Source organism: Pan troglodytes, chromosome 1 (genome assembly GCF_028858775.2).
Source record: "Pan troglodytes isolate AG18354 chromosome 1, NHGRI_mPanTro3-v2.0_pri, whole genome shotgun sequence".
In the NCBI taxonomy this organism is placed as follows: domain Eukaryota; kingdom Metazoa; phylum Chordata; class Mammalia; order Primates; family Hominidae; genus Pan; species Pan troglodytes.
Window position 1 is genome coordinate 119957301 of NC_072398.2, and position 27686 is coordinate 119984986.

The 27686-nt window shown below is 43.7% G+C and overlaps 1 protein-coding gene across 7 annotated transcripts; it reads right to left on the reverse strand.

Annotated features, from left to right (window-relative positions):
- Positions 1 to 1395: 1395 nt before the first annotated feature.
- On the reverse strand, positions 1396 to 27686 carry CHI3L2 (chitinase 3 like 2). 7 transcript variants are annotated; one of them, XM_063798401.1, is made up of 13 exons: positions 27490 to 27686; positions 17450 to 17860; positions 16034 to 16240; positions 14241 to 14270; positions 13175 to 13376; positions 12824 to 12880; positions 9769 to 9919; positions 9063 to 9187; positions 8673 to 8802; positions 5903 to 6085; positions 3392 to 3508; positions 2469 to 2608; positions 1396 to 1618 (listed from the first exon to the last, which is right to left on the reverse strand). In XM_063798401.1, exons 3-12 carry the CDS (start codon positions 16071 to 16073, stop codon positions 2471 to 2473), a joined length of 1173 nt encoding a protein of 390 aa, XP_063654471.1. In that variant the 5' UTR covers positions 16074 to 16240; positions 17450 to 17860; positions 27490 to 27686; the 3' UTR covers positions 1396 to 1618; positions 2469 to 2470. The 7 variants fall into 7 exon arrangements, with proteins under 7 accessions (XP_063654471.1, XP_063654479.1, XP_063654480.1 ...); XM_063798409.1 differs by having other exon boundaries at positions 16034 to 16317; XM_063798410.1 differs by lacking the exon at positions 27490 to 27686 and adding an exon at positions 21483 to 21862 and having other exon boundaries at positions 16034 to 16317.

The window sequence follows — 27686 nt, forward strand, 5'->3', positions numbered from 1 at the left end:
CTTGTAGTAAGAAGATCTGAGCACTGGAGCAGCATTCAAGGGGACCTTGGGGACTAACTTCCCCTACTATCCGTCAGTGCTTGCCATTCCCATTCTTTGGTATGTATGTCTGGGGTTTTCCATCATAATAGGATATTCAAAGCAGTTTTGAAAAAAGTCTCCTAGTATTCCCACCTTATGCCGCTTTGATCGTGTAGCCACCTCTAATGCCCTCCTCCACGGACATTCTGGTGCAGCCGCCTTCTTGGATTCAGTCTAGTTGCCACCACTTATCAGACATGTACCCTTACACTGATGCCCCAGTTAGCTCATCTGAAAATTGGGTTTATTATCACTAACTTCACAAGCCATGAGAATTAAATATGTGCATGAAACTGTTGTTCAAAGGTCAGGATAAAAGTGGCTTTTCTAGACGGAAAAGATTGGAAGAAATTGGGAAAGTGGGGGAAAACAGTTCATCCTAAAATTAAGGAGTCTGACACCGGAATCAGCCTTAGACCTGGTGCTGTGAGCACCGTGCTTTAGAAAAGGGGTTGGCAAACTTTTCTGTAAAGGGCCAGAGAGTAAATACTTTAGGCTTTGCAGGCCATACCATCTCTGTCATACTTCTCAACTCTGCCATTGTTGGGAGAAAGTAGCCACAGACAATATGTAAACAAACTGAGTGTGGCTGTCTTCCAATAAAATTTTATTTACAAAAACAGGCAGTGGGCTAGCTTTGATCCATGGGCCGTAGTTTGCTGACCCTCCTTTGGAGGGTCCCACTTGGGCCCTCTTCCAGTTGCACCCCTCCCCACAAGGTAAGGAGACTGCCAGGCTAGGAGCACATTCACCTAAAGCTCACATACCTCCTCTTCTAAATCATGATCCAGACATCCAGCATTTCTACCCAAATAGCCAGAAGAGCCTGTGCGCTCTCTCAGGGCCTGCACATGACTTTTCTCTGGGCCCATCTTTACTGAGAGTGGACCACAACGCTGGTGTGCACATGCATAGCCCAGAGGCGGGTGTATGTGTGTGTGCATGGGTTTGTGTGTTGGAGGTTGAGGGTAGAGGGTAGAGTGCAGATGAAGCTTGGATACAAAGCCTACAATGTCCACAAGTATGCCCACGAGGCTTCTACTATGAAAGACAGAGGCAAAGATGGGAATTCTGGTGTGGTATTCTAAGGAGTCTGAGAATTTTAAATTTTCAGGTTCTGACCTTCTAGGTGGTTGCAAAGTTGTATGTGTTAATGTTGGAGCATAAGTCATATTTTAACAGCATGTTAGCTGTTTTTAATATTTAAACATGATATGCAAACCTTCGTTTTCACCCTATCTCTGGATCCCACAAATAGCAGGGACAGAACAACCTGATATCACAGGGTCAAGGACTGAATAAATGAGGCCATACTTACTGGAGCAAAATGAATTTTTTTATTGTACTTCAGGGCAACAAGTCAACAGCTGCAGGAAAACAAAACCAGGTCCAATCTATGATCTAAGAGGAAGTCAGGAAAGGCTTGGAAGAGAGATCCAAAGGCCAGCCTGGCAAGGGGAATCCCACATGAGAATTCCTGGGAGAGAGCAGGCCCCAGGCAGCAAGGTCATCTTGCCTGCTTCTCTGTAAGTTAATCCTGGAAACAAAAGGAAAAAGATTTCAAAGCCCAACTCAGTAAACTGAGGCCTAAGTCAAGTTACTAAACAATGGATGCTCAGAGTTGGAAGGCTGCTACCCAGTTATCTAATCAGGAGTTTTCAAATGGTTCTAGGCCCTTTGCCAGGATAGCAGAGCCAGTCTTTTAGTTGTCTGTCTGCAGTGAGCCCCAGCGCCCTGCTTCTCCACCCTCTGCCCTAGAACCAATGTATCACAGCATAACTGTTTGGTCAGCAACAGCCTTCATCTGCACAGGAGGATATACAATACACCTAGGGAACTGGGGGTCCAGGGATGGAGCAGCAGCAAAGCCACCGACCTTCAAGGTAATAGGGAGGCTTGGGTAAAGGTGTAGCAATAATGACCATGGGAGCTCCCAAATGTCTAGACTAAGTAAGATCAACTGTGGGTGGGGGAAAAGAGCATCAGGTAATGAGTGAGATGGAAATTATCATCAGTCCAGTGAATTGAGGACATAGAGTCAGATGTATTGTGATTTAGAAAATTAAGACAGGCTGATGATTTTGTAACCAAGAATTGTGGTGGAGTCAATATTTATCCCTAATATATATGTAATGAAAGTCCTTAGCTCATACTATGCTCAATAAATGGTAGCCAAAATTTATCAATATTATTATTATTACTTTAAAAGTCTATGGGAAGCCTATGAAAAGGGCAGAACCAGCCTAATTGCTAAGAAAACATGGCAGAAGAGCCAAAGGAGCATGAGAAAGGATTAGTCCAAATATGTGAAGATGATCTCCCCCAGTCTCCTGTGCTCTGTTCTGCCCAGCTGTCTGCCCACTCCCAGCTCCAGCCTGGACTGTTACCTTCACAGGGAGCCAAGGCTTCTCTTGACTGCTTGGATAAGAGGGTAAGGGCCCTGGTTGCAGGATTTGCCAGTGAAGTCATCCATGTCAATAGACCAGATCATGGCTCCTCCCAGGTTTAAATTCTTTAAGAACTGAACCTATGGGAGACACAGAAGGACACACAGAGATTCGAAGGGTGGCCCCTAAATGCCCAGGACCATATCAGGTTCAGATGAGGGACTAAGCTTAGAATACAGCAGTAGACTAACTGGTTTTCTGGAGTTAGAGACTCCCTGAGGGGTAAGATTGCTCAGGGAGAGACAGCCACCAAATCAGCATTAGCTACGTCTCATTCTGACTTGAGTCACCACACTCAAGGTCCGGCATTCTTGGAGGCTGAGAAAACTCTCCATAATAAGGGAAAAAACTAGGAAGCCCTTAACAAGACAAGTGGACAGGATTGTCAATTACACTCAAGCCTCCTTTTTGCCCTAACCCTGAAAGGAACACAAATGTCTTACCAAGGTCTAAGAACTGGTAGGCTCAGGAATCTGGAGCCTCCTAGCTAAGTAATCCATGAGAAGGACTGAACAGTTTGTCCTGAGATAATTAACAAAGTAGATTACCTATACAGGCACCAACGTCTCCTTTATTCCCTCTCCCTTCTCCTTGCCTTTCTCTTCTCTCCACTCCTCACTTATCAGAATAAACTTACTTGTTCTCAATTCTTTTTTGCGTCCTTTCCAACTCTTCTACCTGTACCACAGCTGCTCACGGGTATGACATAGAGTCACTACTAGACTTGAGCTATAAAGTCTGCTGGATCCCATCCTAGAGTCTGGGGCCTCAGAAGCTTCTCTCTTTCAACATAGAGTATTCAGGCATTTTACTACATATCACCATTCCCCACCTAAAGGAGTATCTGCCTGTGGCCCACCTACCTTGGTCTCCATACTCTTCACATCATCATAGCCCACCCACTGGTTTCCCTTGATTGCGTAGGGAACCTGCTGATCCTGGAGCCTCGTGATCTTGGCTCCTTTCAGGAACTGGCAGATCTGGCAGGGGAAAGGGAAACGAGAGGGTCAGTAATGGGTTATTCTTGAAACTTGGTTGGGGTAGACAGGGCAGGCGAGCCACTAGGGACTTGGGGAAAATATCAGAACCTTTATCCCAAGGATCAGACAATGAGAGAAATGACCACATATATCATATGAAGTGGATGTTCCAAGGCGAACCTCTAGGAAGTGTCTGTGCTAAAGTCTCATCAGGAGGAGACACAGCAGCTAGAAATCAGAAAATACTTGAGTTCCAGATCAGACCCCAGCACCGACCAATAAATCTTCCAATTTCTTCATTTGCAAAATGGAAATAATTATAATAATGCTTTCAACATATCTACCTTACAGTGTTGTTGTTAGGATCAAATGAACTAATACACATTAAAAAAATTTTTTGAAAACAGTAAAGTGCTCTACTTCTAAAGTTAAGTATTATCATGACCATCACCACTATTCCTCATCTTGTAGCATCTCCACTTAAATCTTATTACTCCTTCTCTGTCCTGTCCCATTCCCAATATGCCCTGTCCTGGGGCTCCCCTTCTATCATTAGCTATATTCTTTCTGTTAGCATAAGGAAGAGCTCTAAAAAAGATAAATCTTCAATTAAAAAATGCATTTCAACATCACATAGAAAATGCATTTCGGATTACTCTTTTTGGATGAACTACATTCATGCTTACTACAATGAGGGCAGAAAATGAAAGTTGAATATTTAAGCAAATATCAACCTGTCAAAGTTATAATGACCTAGAGTCATTATGAACTGAACAATCAAATCAAACTTTCCATGAGATGGGAAGTGCATATCTAGTGGTTGATATTATAACCCTACCAGGAGATTCTGAGCAATGACCTCTCTTCTCCCTTATATTAAGAGTGTTATTGCTATCAACCTAGAACTACCCAAGGATGGGTCAGCCTCTCTCCCACTTCCTATGTATCAGGCACCCTGAGATTCAATGAGGACTCTCACAATGACCCATGTCCCATTCTTGTTGACAATTGAATTGATGATGTGTCAATCATTCCTATGTGTAAGATGAAGGGAAAAATGGAGCATTACACTGAATGGGTACCTTGGTGGGTGCCAAGTCATTCAGCATGGGCCGATGGCATGTCCACACTCACAATGAGAGGTCAGGCTGGGACTCCAAAGATAGACCAGGATATAGAATGATATTTTTTTTTCTCTACCTGATCAAATTTCTACTCATCCTTCAAGGCCCAGCATAAACTTCTCCTCTTCCATGAAGCCTTCCCCAGTCACCCATCTCTGATCTCATGTCACTCTACACCATTCATTGGTCATTGAATCCCATATTGTTTTACAATACGTCTCTGATTTTATTAAATGTTATAGTTATCTTGTTTTTGAACTCTTGTTTAACTAGCTATGTCTGTATTTCACATTCTTTCCACCTTGACAATAACCCCTTTAGAGACAAGGATGGATAATTACTTATTTCTAGCTTTCACAGTACCCAGTGTTTGGGATATGGGAGTGTCCAAAGAGTTTCTGTTGGTTGACCTATTGTTAGATTTATATCTTCCCCTATGCTTTTTAAATAAATTTTCCCAGATTGGAGGGCAGAGAGGAATGATGGTATAATTAGCAGAACAATTTTGTTATCCCTATGATCTATCTGACATCTGCACAGAATTTGACACATTTGACCACTCCCTCCTTTTTGAAACACCTACTTCTCTAAGGTCTTTGGCACAGATCTGGGTGGGTTCCTCCTATCCCTCTTGTAGTTCCTTGTCAGTTACCTTAATATGTTCCCCTTCCTCTGCATGACCCTCAGGTGTAGGAGGTTTTTGGCTGTGTCTGGGGCCTCATTCACTTCTCACTGTATGGTTTGGCTTCAGGTACCAGCTTTATGCTGATATTTTTGAATCTACCTCTCTAGTGCAGACTGGCCTGCTGTGATCCAAACCCATATATTCAATGACTCACATGTTATCTATATGTCCCACGGGCTCCTCACACTCAGAACATCCAAAACTGATTTCATAAGCAGGACCAATGTCCACTCTGTTCTCCCTCCAGTCTTCCCTATCTCTGTAAATGGCATTGCCATCCACTTAGCTGCTCAAATCAAGAACTTGGGGTAGTCTTCCTTTTTCAATTTCTCGCACCCTCCTCTGCCTATCCCCATTCCTGGCTAGCTCCATCTCCTCTTCAGAGTCCAGCTTATTTCACTTCCTCCAGGAAGCATTCCCTGACCCTCTCCCAACCGAGAGTTAGGAGATCCCCTCACATGTTCAGTAGTACTCTGCCCTTTCCCCTTCGTAAGACTCAGGATGCTTTACTCTGCTGTCAAATTGAAGATGGAACATCTACCCAGACATGGCAGGGAGCTGAGGGTACAGGGGGTTTCCAGGTACCTCATAATAGGCCAGGAAGCCTGAAGACTCTGTGATGGGTCCAGCAGCTCCAGGGCCAGAGGCAGGGGCCCCCACGGTGGTTTCTGCAGAGGCCAGTGTGAAGGAGTGCCCATATGTGGGGATGCCCATGACCACCTTCTCTGATGGCATTCCCTTATGTATCCAGTACCCCACAGCATATTCCTAGAATGGGAAGAGAGATGGAGACTCAGAGTGTGGGGAAAGAAATGTGTCAGACCTTTTTTAGCCTCTATCCCAAACTTCACAGAGGTGACTGCCTGGTTTCTTTTCTACATCAGAGTGTGAACAGACCAGACCCCCCAGACCAGAGTGCTTGTTGTAATGCACATGTGCTCTTTAGCAGCAAGAGGCTTATGCAACTTTTTCTAATTTCTGAAAGGAACTAGACAATGGATCACAAAAGAAATCAGTCAAGGAACTTAGAAAACATGAAATCAAGGTTGTCACCATCTTCCTTCCCCTTTTGAGTCAACTCAAAATCCCTGTGGAACTTGTCTACGCAATGGCTCTTTGTGAATACTGACAAAGGTGGCTGTCAGATTCCTAGTCCATGAGGCCTCACAATGACCTTGGACCCAATGGGACATGTCAACGTAAAGAGTCAAACTCTGTAAAATATTTGAAGAGATTTATTCTGAGCCAAATATGAGTGACGAATGGCCCATGACACAGCTCTCAGGAGATCCTGATGACATGTGCCCAAGGCTGTCAGCTTGATTTCATACATTTCAGGGAAACATAAGACATCAGTCAGTACATGTAAGATGTACATTGGTTCACTCCAGAAATGCAGGACAACTAGAAGCTGCAGCTTCCAGGTCATAAGTGAATTCAAAGATATTTTGATTGGCAATTGGTTGAAAGAGTTATTATGTAAAGGCCTGGAGTCAATAGAAAGGAATGTCTGGGTTATGATAAGTGGTGTAGAGACCAAGGTTTTATCATGCAGATAAAGCCTCCAGGTAGCAGGCTTCAGAAAGACTAGATTGTAAATGTTTCTCATCAGACTTAGAAATTCTCTTCTATCAGTCTTAAGGTCTCTGTATTGATGTTAATGCTGGTCAGCTGTGAGGCATGTCTGACACCCAACTTCCCATCATGACCTGAATTAATTTTTCAGATTAACTTTGAATGCCCTTGGCCAAGAGGAAGGATTTTTTCAGATGTTTGGGGGGCTTAGAATTTTATTTTTGGTTTATAGACAGATTGGGAGGTAAGAGGCGGATTTTGGCTTTCCTGCTCTCAGAACAAAATAAAGGGTTAGAGAAGACAAAGTTATGTCTCCTTATCCCTAAAGATAACTGATCGAGAGGAAGGAGTGAAGGAGGCTGATGTGACTTAGCCACATGAAGGCCTAGAAAACCCCAACCAGAAATCATATCTAGCTCTGGACTGATCCATTTTGTGACTTTGAATATGAAGGCCTGGAAACATGCAACACAGATATTTTTTCTCCCAGAATTTTAGGAATATACATCCATATATATGAAACAGCCTTTGCAAAGATTGTAACTGAGAAAATTATGACAGTGAAAGAGATCTGACCTAACTGACTCCATCTTGCTTCTAACCTCCAAGCTGTCCTTGTTCATTCCTGGGTGTAAGCCAACTCGATTTGGGAGGAATTTAGTCTCTAGGTTAGCTTTGAAACAAAGATGATTAACAGCCCTTTTTAGAAACAAACTCTCTTCTTGCCTAGAGACCAGTCTGCTTTTGTAGAACTAACAAATTAGCCATGAGATTAGAAGTTATGGTTTAGGAGTCATGCGGCCAAAGGCTGCAAGATTCTAAGCCTCCCCAAATTGCAGCTGGGAATAGCATCACTGCTGCAAAACCTAAGATCAGTGCTTGAGATATTTTGCAGATCTTGCATTCTGATGCACCAGCTGACACTACCCAGACCCAGGAATCTGGCTCAACCAGTTCTGTGATCCCAAACAAGAACAAAAGACAGCGAGAAAAACCCACTTTGAACCTTATGATTTCATCTTCAACCTGATCAATCAGCACTCGTCACTTTCTGACCCCCGTCCACAAAATTATCCTTAAAAACCCTGATCCCTGAATTTCCAGGGAGACTGATTTGAGTAATAATAAAATTCCAGTCTCCCATACAGCTGATTCTGCATGACTTTAACTCTTCTCTATTGCAATTCTCCTATCTTGATAAATCAATGGGCAAGGAGAACCCATTGGGTGGATAAGTTATGTTCCAGAACAACATCAACAACATTATTTTTTTTTTTTTACTTTTCATTTCCCATCACCAGGAAGTTCACAACACACGACCTTGAAGAGTCAATGGAATCTGCCGAGCTTCTGTTTCATCATCTGTGAAGTGGGAGTAACATTTCCTACCCAGCTGACCTCATGGGGTTGTTTTAAAGATAGAATCAAACAGGGAATATAGATGGACACAGGAAGGTACAAGTTCTGTTCTCCTGTGTAGATGCAAAGAAATGTATCAAAGATGGAGAATCCAGAGAAGACTGGGATGGGGGACACTCTGAGCCAGAGACAGAGCTTAGGGCACTTCAGCTATCAGCACTTCTGATATTTTCTAGGTGACATTTTATTGGTGCCTGGTCAAAGCACTTCTCCTGCACTCACTTGCTCCTGGGGCTACCCAATTCCCTCTCGGGATCATAGCTCTTGCTCAGTTCAAGACAGAAGTAACTCTAGACATGCTGGACTCTCTCCGGCCCCACCCCCACAGCCAGTACCCCTGCGGTTCCCCTGGCCTACTCACCACATTGTAGTAGGAGCTTGGCCCTCTGTCCTGCCACCCCTTGCTCAGAGGGCTGTTGTGGCCAGTGATAAGGGGCTTTTCCCAAGACCCATGGAAGTCAAAGGACAGGAGGTTGATGAAATCCAGATCTCTAAAGTGCCAAAAGCAATGGGAGAGGTTTTGTGACGAGCAGTGGTAGAAACAATTGTAAGTAATTGTTTTGGCTTTGAATGATGCTGCTAGAAGGATTGAAAGTCTCTGTAAAGAAGTTGTTCCTGGCTGAATGATGCAGGGTTAGGACAATGACCTTCCCTCTCTTCCTCCTCCCCTCATCCGTCAAACATGCTGATGCATCATTTGCATGGAGCAAATTGGAAGCAGAGGGGTGGAAAGTTGCTCTGATGTACTCACTTTGCCAGTTTCTCAACTTGATAGCTGTTATCAATCATTTGCCTCCCTGCAGATACGCCTGCAGTCAAGAGAAGCCTTTCCTTGGTGGATTTTGTGAAGTCCTTCTGAAAGGCTTCTGCTAACTCCTAGGAAAAACAAAGAAACAAGGTGCAATATTCCCCTTCCCAGAGTACAGTGCTAAGCTTCTTGCCTGGAATCTGTGAGGTTTCTAGAACCACATTAGATGGAAAAGATCAACCCATTCCTCCCCACCCCACATGGGGATGCCTTGTGCCTGTATCTGCGCAGGAAGTTTCCACATTAGGCAGGAGAACCCCAGCCTCACTCTACCCAGGAATAACTATCTTGGTTACTACCTGATAGATTTTCAGATCTATCTGATAGATCTTCTGTGAGGCTACCTCAGTACTCAGGAAATCCTATGGCTACACCCTCTTTCATATGGATGTTGCTTTATTTTGATGTTCTTCATCAAAAAGAAGGACATCAAAATAAATGTGCAAGGGGGCTCCATTGTTTCATGTTGTTACCACCTTAAAATAGGAACCAGGGCTTTTCTCTCATTAGTGGGAGCTTCAGAAAGGCTGGGGCTGTTAGACTCAATCTCCTCCTTTTTGTCTCCCAATGTGGCCGTGGATTCTGGATATCAGAGTACTGAGTACACAGTGGCATCTGACTCACATGAATTACTTGATTCATGACTTACATGAATCAGCACAGTGAAATGAGTGTTTTCTTTCTGATCTGGGTAGATCCAGCTTACATCCAGTCCATCAAAGTTATGGTTCCTCAGAAACAGGATTACGGAGTTAATGAATTCCAAGCGTGATGTAGAAGAATCCACCATAGGGTGGAACCTGGAAAGAAGCAATACGAGTGTCTTTTTGGAAAGAACAAGTAACACTTGTAGTGTAACACATTTTTCACAGAAATCCCAAGCAGTCTTCTCTTCCCCAATATTCACTTACAATTTGTCTATTCTAATGCTTTCCCCTTTTGGAACAGACGAGAGAAAAAGGATTGTTGGGCCGGAACATTGATCCAGCCAGGTAAAGGAAGACTAGATTCTCTGCAGACCTTCCTAAGGGTAACGGAGCTGCCTTTGGCAAAGACTCTTGCCTTGACCAAACTTAGGTAGGCTTCTCTGAGCCCTCTTCTCAACTGGACCTTAACCTTGGGCTTCTGTGTCTGTCTTTGCAGTGTCCGATTCCAGAAAAAGTCCTGCTAGGTCAGTTTAGCCAGAAACCCCCAGACCTGGTACCTGATTACTCACCCCCTGCCATCCCCCAGGTGGCATCTCATCGCTCTGGCATCCTTTGGCAGGAATCCTGTTGAATCAGTTTAGCAAGAATCCCCCTAGCCCCAGTGTTTCCTCTTTATGATTTTCCATCCACTGATTGCCCCCAGCGTGCTCTTTGGCTATATTTCCTCACTTGTCTTTGCTGCCTTTGGAATAGAACCCAGTACCATACTGAGGTCTTTTTCCCCGTTTCAATATTTCCTGAATAAAATCTGTTTTACTGTTTTAAATACTGTCCAGCTTTGGTTTTCTTTAACACTTTACACCCTTGGAAAAGCAGTTTGCAATGTGGTGGGCTTACGGTCAGGAGAACTAGATTCAAGTCCAAGGTCAGAATCCTTTCTGATTGATGGCCACTTTGTCATTAACCTGCTCTCTGGGTTCCAGTCTGGCCACTTCTAAATTGGGACTGAGGGTACTAATCCTGCTTCATGTGCCTCAAGGGGGTAACATTTAGGGAAGTTCCAGGAAAAAGAACTGGACTCCAGTGACTTCATGGTCCCCAAACAAGCATCCCGGCCACAAATAGGCAACGCAGATCTCCCCACCCCCGGGATTTCTGATGAAAACAGGACTTGAAATCAGCAGCTCCTCAAGGGCTTCACCTGAACTAGAATTCTGAAGCCATGAAGTTGATTCTCAGATGCCCACACCAAGGGCACCAATAGCATTTAAAACCCAAAGCTGTAGATGAGATACTGGTATTTTCCTGAGGACATAACTTTTAAGTTGTGTCACTCACCTCTTACAATACCTCCCACACTCAGGCTTTCTTAGAGCCTTGAATTAATTTTGTTTTACTCAATATTAAATTGAGATTTTGATTCCTGCATGTATCTCATCTTTGAAGTTGAAGAGATAGCAAGAAACTGGCCTGATATCAGAAAACTACAGTGGAAATAGTTTTCTAGCTTTTCTCTTGCATTTGAAAGTGCTTACAATGATTAGAAAGCCATTGCACCTGAGCCTCTGGGCAGATGCCTCCAATTTTAGGAGAGATGCCCATTCAATAGAAATTTACTAATTTGTTCCTTAGAAGCAAGTTTGTATATTACACATATATAATTATTCTGCACAGCACCTGGCACAAAGCCTGGCATTTACCTAATAATAACAACAATAATCATATAACAATAATTACTGCAACCATTGAGCCCTTATTGCACAGGGGCACTATGCTAAACAGTTTGCCTTTACAACATCACCCCGAGGTAAATTCTGTTATTATTCTTATTGTATAGTTAAAGAAAACTGCAGCATACAGACATAAAGAACTTGACAAAAGTCACACAGCTTGCATGCATCTAAAGGGAAATCCAAACCAAACACGTCTATCTCCAAAGTTCTACTTTCAACCACTAAACTGGTAAACAATTACTTACTGAATGAATTTACTGAATGAATGAATGAATGAATGAATAAATGAAGACATTTTTATTTGCATCAACACCTAAGCAAGTATTAGGAAGGGGAGAAAATTTGATAATTAGAAGGATGGGTGCCATGGAAGCCCATTCATATTGAAGGGTGTTCACGGAGGAGTTAACACAGAACCAAAAAAGTTAGGTTGCCTGATCTTTCTTCCTTCTTTCTGTGTGCAGAAATCTACATAGGTCTTCTAACACTACTTCTTCTCTCTGCCTACTCTGGCTGTAACTGACTTCTGACAGGTTGCACAAGTTGTACTATCAGATTTCTATAAAAACTCCAAGACTCTCTCAGCCAAATTTAAGATCTCTGGACTTTTTAAGATGTTAGCACTTTAAATAATAAAGCAGAAGAAATTCAAAATTAGATAAACTGTAGCTGAAGATTGAAAAAATGTGATATTTATCCTTATGTATTTTCATTTAGCTCTTGATGTAAATGGGATATCATTTCCATGTGAATAGAAAATATTATTTTGAATGTGTGCTTTGTATCAATAGCTATTTTGATTTTAAGCAAAGCAGGACTGATTGTTTCCTCTGCTGCTCTGATGGTGCTGAGGCCATCTGGCTGCACAGCCATGATCCCAGACATTGTACTCCACTGACTGCTATGGGCCATGGTGGGGCTTCTGAATGGAAGCAACCCATCCAACCCACCCCGGGGCGCAAAGTCAAACCCTCAAGTGATTTTAAAAAAAAATTGCACTTTCCAATTAAAACTAATTCTATAATCCATAAAGTGAAAAACATTCATGTAAATAATTCAGAATTTTCTGAATATTGTTCATGGCCCACTTTCTCTCAAGCCTTGAGTGTCTGGGCTTGTATTAAGCTCCAGAAGAATTCCTTCAAAGACCCCAGAAAACCTAATGCTGTTCCTCTGCTTATGACAAATCTCAGATCAGTTTTGCCACCTGGCCAAGGGAAAACCTCTTAAAGCCTAGTTTAATATCTCTTCTTAGAAGGAGGAAAAATGATGATGATCAAAAATTACATGGGGAAATGAACAAAAAATAAAGACGTAGTCTTACCCTTTGGAACCAAACAGGTACCCTCCAATGGACAAGAGAATTTTCAGTTTGGGATTCCTGAAGTAGAAGAATAAGATGATTATTTATTTTCTGGCTGCCAGGGAAGCCTTTGTCTAAAGAACAGAGTTCTTAAGTGTAGAGAATATGGACAATTAGGGCCTGGCTGTTTGAACTAAAGTGAAGTTCAGTGAAGGGATGAAGCACTGGTGAGAACAGTTAGGATCAGAAATACACCCAGAGAAATACATAGGAATGAATGAATGAATGAGATAGTATGTCTTAGGCTCAGCTTAAGACCAGCTTCCCTCCTCTAAAACCCATGCAGGATGCTTCCACCCCCATCTTACTGACTTGGTTTTGAGACTGTTGATGGTCTGATAGAGCATCACTTCACTCTTGTCCTTGATGATAACCTTGTTGTTTTCGATGCTGGCGAATGAATAGATGAGATGAGAGCATAGGAAGGGGTCAATATTCTCAGGGGTGAATTTTCCTGGTTCCTGCCGGTCCTGGGACCAGTTGGTAAAGTAGCAAACCAGTTTGTAGGCAGATCCTGGAGTAGAGTGAAGAGAGCCAATGAGACTCTAGTGCTGTTGCCTTAGAGTCCAGAAAGTCACAATTTTCTCCCCAAGACAGCCATTGCATCATTTGCTCATTCTGCCAGAGACTCTGAGGGTCATTCAGCCTGGGCCTTTAGTGCTGGCTCTTGAGTACCCAGACCCCAGTTAAGAAATACGCTGAGTCTGGGCACAGTGGCTCACACCTGTTATCCCAGCACTTTGGGAGGCTGAGGCAGGAGGACTGCTTGAGCCCAGGAGTTCAAGACCAGCTCTGGCAACATAGCAAAACCCCATCTCTACAAAAAATTTAAAAATTAGCCAGGTGTAGTGGTTCATGCCTGTAGTCTCAGCTACTAAGGAGGCTGAAGTTGGAGGATTGTTTGAGCCTGGGAGGTCGAGGCTGCAGTGAGCCATGGTCACACCACTGCACTACAGCCTGGACCTTACAGTGAGACCCTGTCTCAAAAAAATTAAAAAAAAAATACATTGAGAGACAGAGATACCACCAACATATAAAACACCCATGGAGCACTAAGATTCAGTGTGTATGGATGGATGGATGACACAGATCAGTAGAGAAACAGATAATACAAACATTGTGTATGTTTGTATTCACACACACATATTGAGGCCAGCTATGGGGGAGGGGTGAGAGAGAGAGTGGCTCAAAAAGAACTAGAACAAGGGATACACAAAAAGATACAGAGAACAAAAACTCAGTGTCATAAATATGTCAGTGGCAGAACCAGAGAGAGTAATCAAGAGAAAAAGCACGTAGCAGAAAAAGAAACTGTACATCAAAAATGAAAGCACTCAAGCCAGGAGATCCAGGCGGTAGTGACTTATTGACTACTTACCTCCCTGGAGAAGCAGCAAGACCACTACACCTGCAATAGATGGGTGGAAAGAGAAATCTGTTGAGCCAAACCTGGTTCTTCTGTCCCAGATAATGGCAGTGAAAATGTGGGTGTGCTCACATACAAGATAGAGCCACACTTCATCTGGGCTCCCCAGTCACAGCTGCTGTGGTTTCTTTACAGGACCTTGAGGTCCCCAGCCCTGGGGTGCCTTGTGTCTCTACATTCCTAGGCAGAAACATGTTCCAAGCTGGGAATTTATTTTTTCATTCATTTATTCAACAAAGTTTTATTGAAACATATGCTCTGTGCTAAGCATTGCTCAGGACACTGGGGGAATTATAATGCAGTTAATGCCTTCCCTGCACTCAAGGAGCTCATAGTCCAGTCTGGAATTGAATATAGGTAGGGTGACCATATAGTTTATTGTCCAATGAGACCCTTCAAAGAGTAAAAAGGAGCATTATTAATAATTTCCCTAGGACGATAGCTTGAACCAGAACTATCTCAGGCAAATTGAGATGGTCACACTATGTATAAACAATTAACTCTTAGAACAAGATAAGCAGTGTGAGCTGGCCCTGGTAGTGCTTTAAACTTATATGTTTGAAATTATGCCCAGTCTCTTCTCCATAGGACATCTACCCTAGGAAGACTGGTGAGATTATTCTATACTTAACACATCCTCCTAAAGGAAAGAAAGAGCAGACCCCTGGATCCTAGAAACTTTGCCCAATGGACAAGACTCCTGGAACTGCAATCCCCCCAGCCTGGGGATATTGTTCACTCTGAAACCTTTACGGGTCCGAAAGTGAAGAAAGGGGCAGCCAAAAAGGAGAGAAAACTTTCAATGACACAGCTGCTGGAGCTGATTCCTCCCCTGCAGAGCTTAGGGCTGGAAAACAGGGCTCTACTGTTCTCTCTTGATGATTCACATGTTTTTTTAGGCAGGGAGGTTAGGCCCTGGTTCTCCACACACTCAGTAATGGTCAGAGAAATTCTGTTTGGCACATCCACTGTCAGGTCAGCCTCCAGGCCCTTCTCCAAAGTGTGGCCTCCCTACGGGCTCTACCCTGTCAAGGGTCAGTCCAGGGCTCAGCTAAGTTCAACAGGGAACCCAAAAGGCTCTTGCCAAGTGGGGGCTTAATGGCTTGAGAGGGTAAGACAAGGTGAAAGAGGTATGGACACAAATAAATGATTTCTTTCCTCCAGCAGACATATTCCCTCCCCTCCCCTCCTGGTAAACGTCCCCCGTTCACTCATAGCCTTGTTTATTTAGCCTCATCCCCACTCTCATCCCAATTCCCAGCCACCACAAAAGCCAGAGTTTTGGATCAGAACTTTAGAGTTGAAAGGGAGAGTTTAAAAAACATTAAATTCAATAAACCATTCTGCAGATGAGAAATGTGGGGCTCTCCAAAAGTTGTAAAATATAACCACAGCAGAGCCCAAGAAAGATGTGACTCGCAATACAACGCTCATACACCAAGAGACTAAGAAAGCTTGGCCTCTTTCCTGTCTTAGCTCCAGTTCTAATGTGGACAAGAAGCACCTCTGCACAAACTGAGAACATCCTGCCAGTGCAAAGGGTTCCGGCTACTGCTGCATTTTTGTCCATTCAGGAAAGATCAGGTGGTTCCCCTACGAGAGTTGCATTGGCTTGAAATTTTTTGACACTAAGGTCAATGGAAAGACTGAAGTCCCAGGAAAGGAGGAAGATTACTTCTTCTACAGACCTGTTACCTCTTCCTTCCTCACCAACTTTCCTGCTGAATTATCAACCCCATGCTCACCTGCCCAGAGAGACTTCTGGTCCATGGTGGTTGCTCCCATATCCTTGGCCAGCTTCTTCTGGGATGCACATTCTCTAGGTCTTTTATCCACTGAGGTTTCGACAGCCTGCCCTACACGAAAGCAGCAAGAAGTCCAGGGACTTCCCCTGGCAGACTTGTGAAACTTCTTGCAAATGAAGCCCAGATTTGAGCAATGCCAACTCTGACCTGTCAGAAATTAGTTGCTGTGAAGTCAGCTGCTGAAGAGCCCTTTTCATCTAGTCTCACCTAAAAGGGACCCGGTCCTGGAGAAGGGAAGGAGGTGATACTCAGGCTCTGCCTCCTGGTATCACCCTCGGCCCTGAATCTCCTTCCTCATCATCCCAATCTGTCTCCTTCTTCTTGCCCCCACCTCTCTCTCTGTGTTCACACCACCTCTGGCTTGCTTAATTTTTTTAGAAACAGGATCTTGCTCTTGCTGTATCACCCCAGCTGGAGTGCAGTGGCACCATCATGGCTCACTGCAGCCTCAACCTCCCGGGCTCAAAGGATCTTCCCAGCTTGGCCTCCAGAGTAGCTGGAACCACAGGCATGCACCTTACACCTTGCTAATTAAAAAAAAAAAAATTTGTAGAGACAGGGTCTCACTACATTACCCAGGCTGGTCTTGAATTCCTGGGCTCAAGCGCCCCTCCTGCCTTGGCCTCCCAAAGTGCTGAGATTACAAGTGTGAGCCACCACACCCGACAACAGCTATTGTTTACCAGGCACCTCCAATGACACCTTCTCTGTAGCTCTTCCCACTGTCCCCCAAGCAGAGACTAGCTGGCACCTCTGCCTACAGTGCATTCTATTTCCCTTCATTCCTTCACACTGTATTGTGATGTATTGGTGTCTGTGTCTCCACTGTGCAAGTACAAGAAGTATGCGAAGGAAAAATTAGCCAGGAGTAGTGGCACGTGTTGATAATCCCAGCTGCTTGGGAGGCTGAGGTGGGAGGATCACCTGAGTGAGCCCCAGAGGTTGGGGCTATAGTGAGCTGCGATCACACCAGTGCAGTCCATCCTGGGCAAAGCAAGACGCTATCTCAAAAAAAAAAATAAAAAATAAAAATAAAGAATTATGTGAAACACAAAAAGAAAAACCTCAACAAATGTTTGTTCAGGATCCTGCCTTAACCTGTGAGAATGGACTTGCACTCCAGACTCAAAGGCTCAGATCCTCAGGGCCTTGCACATCTCCCTACCTATCTCCCAGTGCCTTTTTCATAACTGACTCCTCGGTGTCACCCAAAATGTACATGTTGAAGCCCTAAGTCCCAGTGTGATGGTCTATGGAGAAGGGGCATTGCGGGTAATTAGATCATGAGGGTAGAGTCCTCATGAATGGGATTAGTGCTCTTACAAGAATAGACACAGAAGAGATGATCTTGTTTACCATGGGAGTATGCAGCAAGTAGGTGGCTTTCAGCAGATCAGGAAGAGGGCCATCACCAGACACCTCATCTGTGTGCAGCTTGATTTTAAACTTCCCAGCCTCCAGACTGTGAGAAACAGACGTTTGTTGTTATGCCACCGAGTCTGTGGTATTTTGTTATAGCTGCCTGAACCTACCTACTCAGTTCTCAAGGGCTCCAGAAGCCTGCAGAACCTTCAGTGTGAAAATACCTCAGCTGAGCTTACTGAAAGGGTGCCAATTTTGTTCTTGTTTCTTTGTTGATAACAAAACACAGTATGGGTTCATACTAAACTTCTTATGCATACCAATGTATTCATTCTTCTTTCAGATTTAAAATGAGGTTTAAAAAAGCACTCATGGTCCAGCCTGGGTGACAGAGCGAGACTCCATCTAAAAAAAAAAAAGAAAAAAGAAAAAGAAAGCACTCATGGTATTCTTTGTTAGTTTGAACTGAGATCTTTTCATCTTTTGGTAGGTATTTCCTGCCCTGCTGAAGAAGGTAAATGTAGCATTTCACAGTGTGCCTGTGCATTCACTCTCGCTGGCATTGCTTTGCAGTTGTCTATCTCCGTATTTCAATCAGACGACCAGATTGGCACTGAGAGTACAGTAAAGAAAGGCATTAATGTTTTATCTCTGCTTTCCTGACATTATGCCTTATTATGTTGGTGGATGGAGAGATGTATCTTTTTTCTCCTGACATTTTAATTCTAGAAAATGATAAACTTGTCCCCAGGACTAAAAGAGAAAGCTTAGTCAATCAGATTTTGACTTTCGTGGTCAAGGTCATGGCAATTATTTGCAGATTTTTTTCTTAAACAAGTTTCCTTCCAGGCTTAAGCTGTGGATTCTCTCCTAAGCAAGGTCTTCATCTGCTCCAGTGCCTATTCCAACTGAGAACCTAACTTGGAGACATTCCTTACTAGACTCCTAATCTTTCAAAGTCACAAGAGACATTAGTATGTTCTAAACTCAAACCCCACCATGGAAGAGGAAGATAATGTGTGTGTGGGGGTTGGAGCCCAAGGAGGAAAAATGGCTTTCAATCCTTCAGCATCTGACAAATACAGCAAACACTTATGGAAAATCTACACCTTGTAAAGAACTGATAAGAGCTTATACAGTCCCTATTTGATCTGCCTCAAGAAACTTGTACTCTACTTGGGAAGGCAAATGTATAAATACAGGTAAATATAACATTAGAGGGAATGAAGTATGTGCTAAATAAAGCATCCACCCTTAAAATGTATAAAAGAAAAGTAATTTAAAAAATTAATGGAGTGTTTACTCTGTCAGTCACTGCAAAAATATAATTTATACAGTAAACCAAATATGAACCAAATATAATTTGATTTCAGCTTTCTATTGACTTATGTTTTTAGTGGGGGAGACAAACATGTAAACAAATTATTCCTTTTTTCCTCAAACTTGAAATTTAAAAAATTGGGCTGGCCACGGGGGCTCACGCCTGTAATCCCAGCAGTTTGGGAGGCCGAAGTGGGCGGATCACCTAAGGTCGGGAGTTCGAGACCATCTTGACCAACGTGGAAAAACCCCGTCTCTACCAAAAATACAAAAAATTAGCCAGGCATGGTGGCACATGCCTGTAATCCCAGCTACTTGGGAGGCTGAGGCAGGAGAATCGCTTGAACCTAGGAGGCGGAGGTTGCAGTGAGTCGAGATCGCATCATTGCACTCCAGCCTAGGCAGCAAGAGCAAAACTCTGTCTCAAAAAGAAATTTAAAAAATTTAATTGTAGCAAGTTTACATTGTAGCAAAACCCTAAGAATATTAAAATATATAAAGCAGAAAATGAAAGTACCTATTCATTCTCTAAAGAAACTACTGTTAACAATTTTGGTACACATCATCCCTAACTCCCTTCTCTCTCTCTTTCTCTCTCTCTCTCCCCTTTCTTGACACACACATACACACACATACACTCTCTCTCTCTTTTTCTCCCCTACCCTCAACAATTTATGGCAAAGCATCCTTTCACATAATCAAAATAGAGAATATCAATTTATATGCAATTTTAAATTACTACATCCCCCATTGATGGACATTTCAGTTGTTTTCAAATTTCACAGTCACAGATAATTCTGCAATGAGATGATTTTGTATAAAAGACATCTATATACTATTTTTATACTACTTTTCAAATTGTGCTTCAACGTGTACTCCTTCCAACTACGTATGAGGCATGCTTATTACCCCCATTCTAGTAAACAATAAATAATGGGTATTATCAGTCTATCTTTTATATTAAAATTATGCCTTCTTATTTTAATTTATGTTAAAACTAAAGGTTGGGCAACTTTTTAATGTATATATTTATTGGCCAATGCTTTTTCTCCTTCTCTGAGTTGCCTGGCCATTTCTATTGGATTCTCCATCTCTTTGGTATGGCTTTTTAGGAATTCTCTCTGTATTATAGAAATTAATCCATTATCATATTTATTGTATTTTTTCATTTTTTACTTCCTATTATGTTTATATTGTTTTCATTACATAATTTTAAAAATATTTTTATGTCTGCCAATCTTCATTTACAGCTTTTGCATCTAGCTCAGGAAAGAGATATGTAAGAGGCAGGATAAAGGAGCAGAGAATTAAACACAAACACCACAGTGGTACAGAAAGAATGGAGGACTGCAGAGAATAGAAGGGCCATACTGCCCTGGTAGAGACCCGGCTGGCTTCCTCCTGAAAGCAAGATTTGAGAAGGGATTAGAAGGAGGATCTGGGCATTGCCAGGAGGAGAAGAATAGGAAACACACGAGGAGACCAGTCTTAGTGAAGTCTCAGAGTTGGACTCCGTAACTCTGTGGCAGACGTGGGAACAAGGGTGACTTAATGAGAGTGTAGGTGTGTCATGGGAACTGAGATCACCAGCGGGGTGGAAGCATGAAGATGTCCATTTCTTGGCATATAAGGCCAGATTTAAATGCCACTTTCGATTCACCTTGATTTACAGGGGTCTGTGAAGGCAGGATCTAGCTCTGTTCCAAACCCCAGGGAGAACTTGAATCCCTAAAGATAGGAAAAACTATACTTATTTACCCAAGGTTAGGTTAAAAATATGCTTTGGGGATTTGCTTGAGGAGAAATTCAGAACCCAGTTCTGCCACAGGGAGGAAATAACAATGAAGGGTGGCCTTCTATTAGTCAGTGATGAGGCAGAGGCACTGTCACCTTCCAGATACAAGCCTGTGTCCAGGGCCTGCAGCACTTCTGACCCACCCCAAACCTGGACTCCCGAGGGAGCCTCCGCAGGAGAGGCATGGGGAAGGGGCGCCCTCTCGTGGTTGTTGGTAGGCAGCTCAACACCTAGTTGGCGCTGGGCAGGTGTCCTGGGAAGGTCCTACCTCCCCGAGCTTCTCAGTCTCCTCTTGGCCCCGGGATTGTCTCAGAAAGGTTGGAAGGATGAGCGGGGACAGAGGGATGATGTCATAACCTTGTTCACTGCAGAAATAAGTATGACCCAAAAAAGAGAATGCAGAGGAAGAACACCAGGGAAGATCAAAGGGAAAAATGAAAATAAAAATAAAGGAAGGAGAAATGCTCTGTTCTAAATACAGCAAAGTGGATTTTTCTTGTTTGCCCTAACATGCTTGCATTCCTGAGGCTTGGCACTGTCCCATCTTGCTTTCTGGGGCCGGATTCAGGCCTAAAACTGGTATAACAGAAAGAGACTTCTGTTAATGTGCTTCAAGGCTGAGGAAGAGCCAGGCTCTTTTAGCATATCTCAGCATGGGACACATGGACCACACTTGCTCAGTGTGGCCATCAATAAGGGAGGACACTGGAGGGAGGTTTAAAGAGGCCAAGTGTCCACTGGGACGAGGCGTGGGGGAGAAGAGGTAGCAGGTTCAGAGACAGGTATGTGCTCCCTGGGGAGAGCAGTGGGTCTGTGAGGCACCCAGAGAGCCTAAATAGAAAGACCTGGGCCCAGTGCAGAACCAGGGAGGAAGAAAACGAACTGCAGCAGCCACCTCAATGCTCACCTTACCTGAGACCCTTTATGTGTGAGATGTTATGATCCATCCCAAACTACAAATCTCCTGTACATTCTTCTGGACTTTGTGTGCATGTGACTGGACTGTTACGAAGTTGTTTGATAATGGACTGTAAATCTTATTTCTTCCACTAAGTGGAACATAAGATCAAGACTCTTTCTTGCTACCCACCACATCTTTAGGACCTGTGCTTCAAACAAAATAAGACCGCAGTAAGTCACTGTTAGGTGAAAAAGTATAAGAATAAATGAATGAATCACTCATCTGTACACTTCCAGTTTCCCCCACACACAGCAGGTCGATCACTGGTAGTCCATTGCTGATAAGTGAATGAGTGACCTCTTGGGAGCCCAGCTTTGGTGGTTGCTAGGTTGGCTATGAGTTGGAAGATGTCGCATAAATGTTTGCCTGCATTGAACCACTGGTGGGAACTTTGCTCAAATGCAGGATGTGGTCTGAGAGTTTCTCCTCTTCCTATTTTTGAGGGTGGGGGATGGGCATTGAAAGTGCCTCGGATTTGCTGGTGGGGTCTGAGCAGTGCTGCCAGATCTGCAGAACTGAGAGCTGGGGAGGGAGGAGAAAAAAGAGGAGATAAGCAGGAGCCAGCAATGAGAATGAAGCTGCTCACAGGGATTCATGCTGTAGAAGACAGGCCAGGACCCTGGAGGGCATCTGAGATCATGACTCATTGCCCTCAGGCCTGCCCCAACTCTCATAAGACAGAGGCAAAGGGCTTTATAAAGAGGAGATAATGAGATTACCTCCCTGGGAGGTTGTTTGAGGGAATGAAATGTGATAATGCAAGTGAAGCACTTAGCTTAGTACCTGGCTCAGAGTGTACACTCAATAAACATAATCTGATCTCATGTCCCAGTAATTCATCTTCATTTCAACTTTCTGTCACATTGATAAAGAAGGCAGGTTGGCCACGTGCAGCGGCTCATGGCTGTAATCCCAGCACTTTGGGAGGCTGAAGTGGGTGGATCACTTGAGGCCAGGAGTTCAAGACCAGCCTAGCCAACATGGTGAAACCTCAGCTCTACTAAAAATACAAAAATTAGCTGGGCATAGAGGGTGCCTGTAATCTCAGCTATTCAGGAGGCTGAAGCATGAGAATCACTTGAACTCAGGAGGCAGAGACTGCAGTGAGCCAAGACTGTGCAATTGCACTCCAGCCTGGACAATAGAGCAAGACTCTATCTCAAAAAAAAAGAAGGGAGGTAAAAAGTGTTGAGAAGCTGAAGCCTGTGGTATCAGGGTGACTCTTCTGTGGAGTCATCATCCCCTGCCTGACCTGACCTTTCCCTGTCTGCAGGGAAAGTGGACTGGACTGTAGCTGCCAAAGCCCATGGTCACGGTCATTCCCTGTGTCATGAGTTGGGCCCCCTAGAAGCAGGTGTGGAATTGAAGTGTGGGCACAAGCTGTTAATTAGAAATTATCTGTTGTGAAAGGAAAGAGGGAGCAAGATTGGGCAGAGAAAGAGGCTGAGTTTGGATGCAGCTCCGACAAAGCTTCAGCCAACCTAGCCATGAGATTCAGAAGAAGTGACATCCATCAGAGTTGTCTCACTTCAGACTAAAATGCCTGGGTCTTTATACGCCCTCCTCATTCAGCCACAAGTGATGGGCTTCCCTGGTAAGTCATGACCTTGGGCAAAGGGATCCTTTGCCTTATCTGCACCTGAGGCAGACCCTGAAACCACTGGCAGCAGGGTATTGTCTGCTAACTGAACCCCACAGTGGGCAGCCAGTCTCTAGAATAAGTGCTTCTTGAGAAGACAGGCCTTTTACCTGTGCCTCTTGTGGCCTGGCACACCGAGGCAGATGCTTATTGCTCCAATTATTGATTAAATAATCCAATTTCCTTAAGTGTTGCTGTTCATGGCACGGTTTCACAGACATGGTCTCATATTGCAGGCTGCATGGTGGTGAGAGGGCCTTTGGACAAATCGGAAGTGGGAGTCAAAGCAGGGACAACCAGAAAGCTCATCCACTGGCTCATGATGGAGCTAGTGGGTCTTGATCTTTCCAAATGATCTGATACACTTGGGATGGAAAACCTCTTTCCACTTTATCTGAATGTGGGTATGGGGAGGGCTTGGAGGGGGCTTGGCTGAAGAAGTCAGCATCCCAAGTGCTGGAAGACATAACTGAAGAGGAGGAGACGACTGAGGAGGAGGCAGTGCTCAGAGCAGCTAAGCCAGGGAAGAGATGATGTGGCTTGAGTGTGAAAGCACAGCCCGAGGATGCAAAGCACCAGGCCTCTCCTCCTAGGTCTAACAATAGCTTTGTCTTGGGCAAATTCCTCCTCACCCACCCACCCTGAGTTTCAGTTCCTCTACCTCCTCTATGCACACTAACTCATCTTCACAGCCTACTAACCAGCATGGAAACTAAAATACTTCACACGTTTAATAAGTATTTGTGGCCTCCTCCAGTAACGACTGAGTAACTCTCACACGATAAACTAGAATATGATATAAAATATACAGAATGATTGTTTTCAGACATTGGGCAACATGCAATGCAGGGCTGTGAAAACAAATGAGGTGAGCCCTCCCACAGCTCCAGCTTTGTGCCTTGTACAGACTGCAACACAAGGAGGGGGGCCTATGGAGAGCATGCAAGTCCCACTGAGACAAAGAATGGAGTTTGAAGAGGCTGAGAGGCTTGGAAACTTCACAATAGAATGCCAGAGATAAGGGAGCAGTACAGAAAAAGAGCTTCAGAAACCTGCATGGGGTTCTCTCAGATCTGTGGCTGAATACAAAGCTCTCATACAGAGGGTGAGACTACAGCAGAATGAGCAAAAACAACAACAACCAAAAGTACCAAGGAAATAAGCACCACCAGAGATCTGGAAGCTGAACAACCACTAAAGCTTGCACTGGGCTGGGAGACATTTGATAAGACCGGCTAGAGTGGAAAGTCCTTCTTGAGCAGCTGGAAATTTAATAGAAACCTCAGAAGCGTCAAACTTTAGTTAAGGGCCTCACTAGCCCCATGGTAAGGGTGACTCTAGACCCGTTCTAACAAAGTTTAAACACAAGCTTCAAAATGTTCAAGTTGAGCGGGGCACAGTGGCTCACACTTGTAATCCCAGCACCTTGGGAGGCCGAGGTGGGAGGACTGCTTGAGGCCAGGAGTCTGTGACCAGCCTCAGCGGCATAGAGACTCTGTCTTTACAAAAAAAAATTTTAAGTAATTATTTGGGCATAGTGGCATACACCTGTAGTCCCAGCTACTTGAGAGGCTAAGGCAGGAGGATTGTTTGTGCCCAGGAAGTCGAGGCTACTGTGAGCTATGATCACACCACTGCACGCCAGCCTGGGCAACAGAATAAGACCTTGTCTAAAAAAAAAAAAAAAAGCTCTTGTCAATCTCCAAATAAATTGACTTCCTGGCCACAAAATCTAAACATTCAACAGCAACATAACATTTATAATGTCAAGCATCCAATTAAAAAAAATCACCAGATATACCAAAAAACAGGAAATGTGACTTATAACCAGGAGAAAAATGTGTCAATAGAAACAGATCTAGAAATGACAGATATTAATATACAAGACCTTTAAAGCAGCTATTATAAGTATGTTCAAAACCAGGCACGGTGGCTCACACCTGTAATCTCAGCACTTTGGGAGGTCGAGGCAGGCGAATCATTTGAGGTCAGGAGTTTGAGACCAGCCTGGCCAACATGATAAAACCCCATCTCTACTAAAAATACAAAAATTAGCTGGGCATGATGGCAGGTGCCTGTAGTCCCAGCTACTCAGGAGGCTGAGGCAGGAGAATTGCTTAAACTTGAGAGGCGGAGGTTGCAGTAAGTCAAGATTGCGCCACTGCACTCCAGCCTGGGCAACAGAGTGAGACTTCATCTCAAAAAAAAAAAAAGTACATTCGAGGGTTTAAAGGAAAACATGAGTATAATGAAGACAGAAGTAGAAATTATGAAAAATTAAACAAAAAGTGAAGGAAAGCTGAAAAAATATGAGATTTAAAATTTAAAAATTCACTGAGTGAGCTTAATAGATTAGATCCTGCAAAAGAACAAGCAAACTTGAAGACAGTAATAGAAAGTATCTAACCAAAACAAACAAACAAACAAAACAAAACAAATGAAAAAAACAGAGAGGAGCCCAATCAGGTAGGTGCCCCATAGTCCATTTTAAGGACCTTGGCTTCTAATCTGAGTAACAGAGGCACCATTGGAGAGCTTTTATAAGAGAAATGATACCATCTGATTTACATTTTAATGGAATCATTCTGGCTGCCATGTTGAGAAAAGACTGAAGGAAGAAAAGAGTAGACTCAAGTGGCCCATTAAGAGAATGCTGCATTATGAGTGAGAGATGATGGTGGCTTCAGCCAGGTTAATGGCAGTGGGGGTGGTGGGAAGTACTAAATAGTTGAAATCTGGGATACACTTTTGATGGTAGAGCAGACAGGACTTGCTCATGCACTAGATTCTGGAATCAAGGCTGACGCAAAGGTGTATATAATGAGCCTTCAACCGTTTTTGAGAGGATGCACTATGTACCTATTAGGACTGCATTTAAGTATATATAACAGGAAACCCAGCTACAGTGACATAAACAAATGAGGGCTTAGCCGTTTCACATAACTGGTAAGACCAAGGCTGGTCAGCTACTCAAAGTTGTCAACTGTCCCAGGTTCTGGCTATCTTTCTGCTAAGCCATTGTTTCATAGATTGCTTCTTTGTTCTTTTCCTTGTGCTTCATGGTTCCAAGATTGCTGCAGTATTTCCATGCATAATGTCAGTATTACAGGAAAGAAGAAATGGCAGAGGGGCAAAAGGGACCCTACCAGTTGAGTCTGTCCTTTTTTGCCCAGAAAGCAAAAGCTTTCCTGGGCACTACATTCAGCAAACTTCCCCTCATAGCTCATTGGGTCACATGACCAATTATAAGAGAATGAAATTACTATGTGTGGTTTAGGTGAATTACAATTCTTGCATTATGGTGAGGGTAGGAGGCCTCCTCTCTTTAAAGTCAAAGGATTTCTACCGATACCTAGCAAATAGGGGTTCTATTAGCAGAGAAGAAGGGGCATGTGGTAGGAAAGATGTTGGGCTAGTGACGAACAATTTCAACTGTTGATTGCTTTTTTCACTTTTATTGCAAAATACCTGCTGCCCATGTTTGGCAGGTGTATATAATAAACATGTTTTTATAAGATATCGGCATAATGGCACTATGATTATGGAAGACTTTACAAATAAGCTGATTGAAAGACATGGAGGGGGCATGGATGGGGCACCATTTGCGATTATACAAATGGCCATAAAAAGCAGTGTTCTGGCGACTCTCGAAGTCCATGTAGGGGATGGTGGACCAGCTTGGTGGTCTTGCTCATTTTAGGTTCTCTGGAGAAACAAAGGAAGTATCGACTGAAAAACTAATACAGTGAGAAAAGAAAATGCACGTGTTTTAAAGCTGGAGGCAGAAGTCCTCTTGGGGGACTCGTGTGTGTGTGTGTGTGTGTGTGTGTGTCAGCAAAACATTTGTGTGGTTGTTTAATTCTGAAAAATTAGTTCCCAGAATCTTGTCTTGAAAGGAAAAAATGAAGCAAAGAAAACTAAATTGCTCTGCAAAATAAAGCAAGCAGAATTTTAAGTTTTGGCTGTCAGTGTAAGAGGAAGGATAATGGGATCTCGGGAACTGGGAAGGAAAGGGGAGAAATGAAAATGGATAGGAGAGGAAGTTACATAACCCTTATCACCAGGGTATAGTGCACATTATAGCCTTCCCCATTTTACAGGGAAAAAGTTGAGCAACTTTCAAATGGCAGGGCCAGGATTTACATGCAGCAATTTCTGACTGCATTGCAGGCCTGGCAGGCCTGGTGCTTTTTCTGCACAAAACCTCCCTCAAGTCACCAGGGAGTTCAGATTTGACCTGAGAGGTGGTTGGTTGGTCATTTACAAATTCTCCCATCCCCCACTTCTGTCTACGGAAAGAGTTTAAGGTGAGGGCCCACCTCAGTCATGAACTGTTCCATCAGGTGCTCTGGCAGGAAGTCCCATAATGACCTTGGGGAACCAGACAGTTTCCTCTGGTTGTGGGTGATGGTTCCACCTCTGTCCCCAGAACAAGCTGATAAACAAACTTAGCTCCACCTCCTAGGCCCTGGCCTCCTGCAAACAGGCCTCTGTTGAGAGATTTACTGAGACTTTC

Excerpts from the sequence above, each read along its gene's own strand:
- CHI3L2 (XM_063798401.1), bottom strand. The coding sequence starts at position 16,073 with ATGGGAGCAACCACCATGGACCAGAAGTCTCTCTGGGCAG. Across the intron at positions 12,881-13,174 it reads ATCAACAGTCTCAAAACCAA|GAATCCCAAACTGAAAATTC; the intron begins GTCAGTAAGATG and ends CTTCTACTTCAG. Across the intron at positions 2,609-3,391 it reads TGAAGAGTATGGAGACCAAG|GTTCAGTTCTTAAAGAATTT; the intron begins GTAGGTGGGCCA and ends TGTCTCCCATAG.